General features: G+C 40.9%; 1 protein-coding gene across 2 annotated transcripts in view; it reads right to left on the bottom strand.

Annotated features, from left to right (window-relative positions):
• Nucleotides 1-5,091, bottom strand: part of CSGALNACT1 (chondroitin sulfate N-acetylgalactosaminyltransferase 1) — a 16,002-nt gene that overhangs the window by 6,029 nt on the left and 4,882 nt on the right. The window contains exons 2-3 of one of the 2 annotated variants that reach the window (XM_010143678.1): nucleotides 1,202-1,418; nucleotides 2-14 (exon numbers count right to left, since the gene is read on the bottom strand). In XM_010143678.1, the coding sequence (XP_010141980.1) occupies nucleotides 2-14; nucleotides 1,202-1,418 (230 nt within the window). Of the gene's footprint in view, nucleotide 1; nucleotides 15-1,185; nucleotides 1,419-5,091 lie in introns of both variants that reach the window. The other variant, XM_010143679.1, reaches the window with a different exon arrangement.

The raw sequence follows: 5,091 nt of genomic DNA, 5'->3' as shown, positions 1-5,091 counted from the left end.
GAATGCCCATTTCCCTAGAGAACAGAGACAGATTGGTGACTTGTCCCAGAAGTTAGCTTTCTTCAATAACCTACATCCACTGGGGAAGGAAGAGTAGGGTGAACCTTGGAAGGCCTTCCTGAGGGCACAATTCACTGACAGAGATCCTTATCCTGACAAAGGGGCTCTGTCAGATCAGACAGAAGACAATCTTTCAGGCAGATTAGGGAAAAAACCTCTCTAAGCAGTGATTGTTAAATTATTAGGAGGACCCTGTTAAAACAGGCCAGCTGGCCCCAGGAAGAATGATCAGGCAGGCAATAACTCCAGCACTTAGGAGAATATGAGAGGGGAATTTTAAAGAAGCTGTACATACTCTACCTCTTAACCTTGTTTTTTTGCAACAGATATTCCAGAGTTCAGATCTTTGGCATTTCGTTAAGAAACATTTTCTAAAATCCACGTATCAACCAGAGATCAGGCCAGTAGCCTAAGGGTAGGACCAATCTGAACTAATGCTAGACATCATGCCTCACTTGCACAAAGTGTAGTCAGCAAGAGTTCATCTATAATCACGACCAGAGGGTGATTTCTCCCATCTTAGACCAAGCATTTATCAGATGGTTAATTTAGACAAGGAGCCTATTTTTAGACAGCTCTAATTAGGCAAAGCAAATCCCATTGTAAGAGTCAGCATCCGTTGCTAACACAGTCTTTTCTGGGCAGCTATTTAAAGCTACATCTCAATTAAATTCTCCCTCCAGAGATCATCTCTGTGCTAAAAATTCAGAAGTTTAAAAGTAACCTGCCTGAAAGTTCAAATACATTTCCTTCTTGCCTCTTACTACCTTCATCTTTTGTCTGGTAGGGCCTGGCGAAGTGTCTGGGAGCACTAATTCCCTTTTTCCTTATAAATGTTCCTTTGCAACTAATGGCATGAAATCCTCATGTTGCCACAGTCTTGTGTGCCCCAACAGAACAGACTGAGACACATAAGCCATCGGAAACCCTGGTGATTGGAATGTAATTGCTTTTACTGCTAATTACAGTGCATTAAGCAGTCAAATGCCTTTCGGTCTCTAGAATCTCAAAAATAGTGGCACAGTGAAATGTTTTGTAAGAGTTGCATGACTTTTACTGAGTGATGCCTTGATAGCTCCTGAAACTGCATCTGACTTTCCAAGTAAGAAAAAGCAAAGACAGCACTGGAATGGAAACCCACCTGAAATTCTGCATGAATTGCCGAAATTTGCTGGCTCTTTTGGCCAAGGGCACAATGACATTAATTAGTGTGTCAGCTATATTGACATTTTCATTTTTCACTTTCATTACAGGACCAAATGGCCGGAATAAAACAATCTTCTTGAACTGATGTTTGGTGTCTTCTTTGAACGTCAGCTCATACAATGTACCTTTGTCTTTCTCTGTGCGGTAGATCCCTGTGTGAAAACAAAAGAGAGACTTTGGATTGAAGTAGGGCTCTAGGGGGAAAAAAACCAAAAGGATGCAGCCTTCATGTATTACATCTAAGCTGAAAAGGCAGCAGAGGCATGATATGTTTAAGTTTAAACCAGTATGCAATCCACCATCGTTGGGATGACGATGTCACTGTGGCAGCGGGAGGGACACAGCCCTGGGTTGCAGGAGCTATTTGGTATTCTTGCACGCACCTTCCTAGGCTTGGCTGAGTTACAAACTCCTGAAGGTTACCAGTTGCTCACACTCAGTATAAGGACATACTGTCCATATTTTTCAGGCTGTTCCAATTGCACGCTGCAGGCATGCATGGTAATGGTGATGCAGAGGGACTGCGAAGGCAGTCTGCCTCTCAGCAATATGAGCGATTAGGCCATCTCCCAGAAAAGCAATTTTCTGATGAGCACATTCATTTCCTCCTTTCTGGGAGGTTTTCTGGAAAGTCCTCTAATAAAACTATGCAACCAGGCCCCAGCAGCCATCAACTTCACCCACTGCCAATCAGGACAAAACTCTCCTGTTACTGAACTCTCAAGAGACTTTTATTTTCTTTGTGGTAATGATGGTGAGTAATGGTCTGCAAGGATCACACCAAGGAGTTTGTCAGAGGCTAGACCCAGGACACAATCCTGGAGACTGCATTAGGCAGTCTCCAAGGATATTTAATTCATACAAGCATATATTTATTTCCTCCATGGAATAAACTTTTAACATACTCAAAGGGTGATATTGGTCCCATGATGAGGGCTGGCATGAATTATAAAAGTATTGGTCATGCCCCTCCGCAACTTAAATTATTCTGATACTTTAAATGAGATAACGTTGGCAAAAAGGCTATAGATTTTACCCACTCTAAATGACACCTTGGTCCCTACAGTGCATACTGAAATAAAGCTTTTTCACAATTAGATCCATTAGGTTTAAGAAGAATAATTAAATCCTAATTCTAACTACTTCTTAAGCCACTTCATCAGTAGAAGAGTATAAGTTCATTGCCTTCCATCTCTTGCAAAAACTGAAGAGATAAGCAAAAGATGTCTGGAAGAAAACTCCTCCGCTTGACTTGTTTATTTTTTTTCTCCCTGTCTAGTTACAAAGAACAGCTTGATCAAAATTATGGGGGTTTTGTTTTGTTTTTTTTAATCTTAATCATTCCCTGATGTGTAAAATTGTTGTGCATCGGACCCATGAACCATCAGTGCTGTCTGCACTTCTTGTGAAGATCTGGGTTGAAGGTTTCTTGGAACAGGAAAGTGACATAAACTATTAATCTTGTACTGTCACATTTACACTGGTATGTGCAGGACATCCAAAAGATTAATGAGGTGTGATTTTATCTGGCCAGAGTTCTGTGGACTATCTTGTCTTCACTATCATTGCGTACGTGTTTTAGCCTTAACGAACACTTCAGCCGGTCAATACTACATGCAGATTTACTGATCTGTTATTCACGTCATGGTTTATTTTTAATATAAGCTGATTCATCAAATGCTCCAATCCTTCCTCTAGCATAGCAGATGAATCTAGTGATAGATCACTCTTCCACTGGTAACCTTTACAAGCTGTGCCCTTGACTCCCCCTAGCTTTTTCTATGTAGCCTACCCAAGGTGCAGACCATGAACTACATCTGTTACTGAACTTGAGCCTACACTTGAGATCACCTGAATGGTGACCTCACAGTTCCTGCATTTCCTCCTCCTGGAGGTCAGAGAATGGAAATCTGGGCCTTTGAATTTTGCTCACCCATTTATCCTTACAGAGAGCCCGCTGATGATCTGAGTGTGTTGCTGGGTGCACTCATTTACTCAGGCAGTTTTTGAACACAGGTCTTGCCAAGGCAGTTTTTGTGGTGGCAGGTTAAAGTAACATTTTGACATTAAGTTAAACAAAACTCTATATTAAATATGATTTACATTTTCTCTGGAAAGAAATAGATAGAACTGTTCCACGTGTTTGCCATAGTGAACTGGTATTTTTCATAATAACAACGATCTAAATTAATCAATTTAATAGTATCATCTGCACAACATCTCAAACTGTTTGCTTATCCATCCTCTTCTACCGCAGGCAAGAAACAACAATCCCACAAATACCACTTCCCCAGAGATACATATTACATTTGTGGAATAAAGGAAGCTTTGCCAAATAAACAAGAAGCACCTTAAAGCAGAATGCAGGCTGTGCTCCAAGGGGTCCCTCCTAGTGCTGTACACACATCAACAGAGGCTGCTTCTAACTGTGCAGCTTTGTTCTTGTTCAGAAATCCTGCTACAGCTAAAACCAAACAGCTGACATGAAGGCAAGGTTCCCTCACATGAAATGTAATCCAAGAATTTCTAATCTTTAACATAAAATGTTATGCAAGTTTCATTCATGTAATTAAATATGTTTATTCTTGACTCACATTTAAACTTTTTTTTTTTTAAGCATATTCTTTCCTTTTTAAAATATCTTCTTTTCAGAAGCAGAGAACAAAGTGATTTGCCCAAGGTCAGGCAGCAAGCCTTGGATATGAGCCTGAATGTCTTGAGTCACTCTGGACTAGGATTCACCCAGCAGAACATCCTGCCTTCCACAAGATTTTTCCATTTCTGAAGGCCCTACTTCATTCGTGCCTCAGGACGTTTTACATGATTCAAGAAGACGCATCAAGCAGCCTCAGTTCTAGGAGAAGAGCTATGAGGAGGGGGAAAAAAGTAGTCTCAAAAAAGTAAAAGAAAAAAAATCTTTTCCTAAACTGGTTGCTCCTGAAACAAAATCCTTGGAAAGGCTGAATATTCACTACAGATAAAAGAATGTTAATTGATCATCTGTTGCTTCCATTACAGCAATGTCTCAGAATATGCGCTGTTCCTTTCAGAGGCAGGGAGAAAAGTACAAGCCTTTGGAAACTCAGTGTAAAAAAGCAAACAGGCACTTTGGGTCAGCAGAGAGACTGGCCCTGAAATGAAAGAAAAGGACAAGTGAGAAGCAAAATAAGACCTGGGGTGAAGGGCTGACTGAAGAGCAGTGAGTGTCCAGTCTTCAGAGCAGCAATTCCCAGGGCTCTCTAAAGAAATAGAAAATACGTGATCTCTACTCAGCTAGGCAGGTAAACAGAGATCTACATGGAACTCATAACTAGCAAACAGCCACACAACCTTAACAAAATGCTGTTGAGTAGATGACGATTTTAGCCTCAGTTCCACAGACCATGGCCTTCAGGTCTTCCACTGTCAATAGAAACACTCCCTGGACCCATGCTCATTACTTATACTCCATTAGATGTTGTAGGAACCGCTATTAGGATTCATCAGCACTCACCATCCTCATTTTAACTCAATATTACAGTGGTCTTGGTACTTCATATGTAGTAAAATACAGCACCTTATCCTTTGAGGAAGAGCATCATCCTTTCTCCCAACAAGCTTCCAGGGCAAAACTGCATCAGGTAGCCCATCACTAGTAGCTGTCAATTTGAGAAAGCAAAGCTACTCCTTTTCATTTGTCTCTGAGACCTTATTTAATATTTCAGTCACTAGGCAGCCATGTACTTCAGACAGGAAAATTTATGATACAGCATATTTGACAGTGCCATGGCAGGGCATTTCTGAAGCAATCCAGGGATTTTCTGGAATTCTTGCTGTTGGGAAAGA

This window comes from Buceros rhinoceros, unplaced genomic scaffold (genome assembly GCF_000710305.1).
Source record: "Buceros rhinoceros silvestris isolate BGI_N320 unplaced genomic scaffold, ASM71030v1 scaffold12059, whole genome shotgun sequence".
NCBI classification, from domain to species: domain Eukaryota; kingdom Metazoa; phylum Chordata; class Aves; order Bucerotiformes; family Bucerotidae; genus Buceros; species Buceros rhinoceros.
Note: the sequence above shows the minus strand (reverse complement) of the source record. Positions and strands in the feature narration are given on the sequence as shown.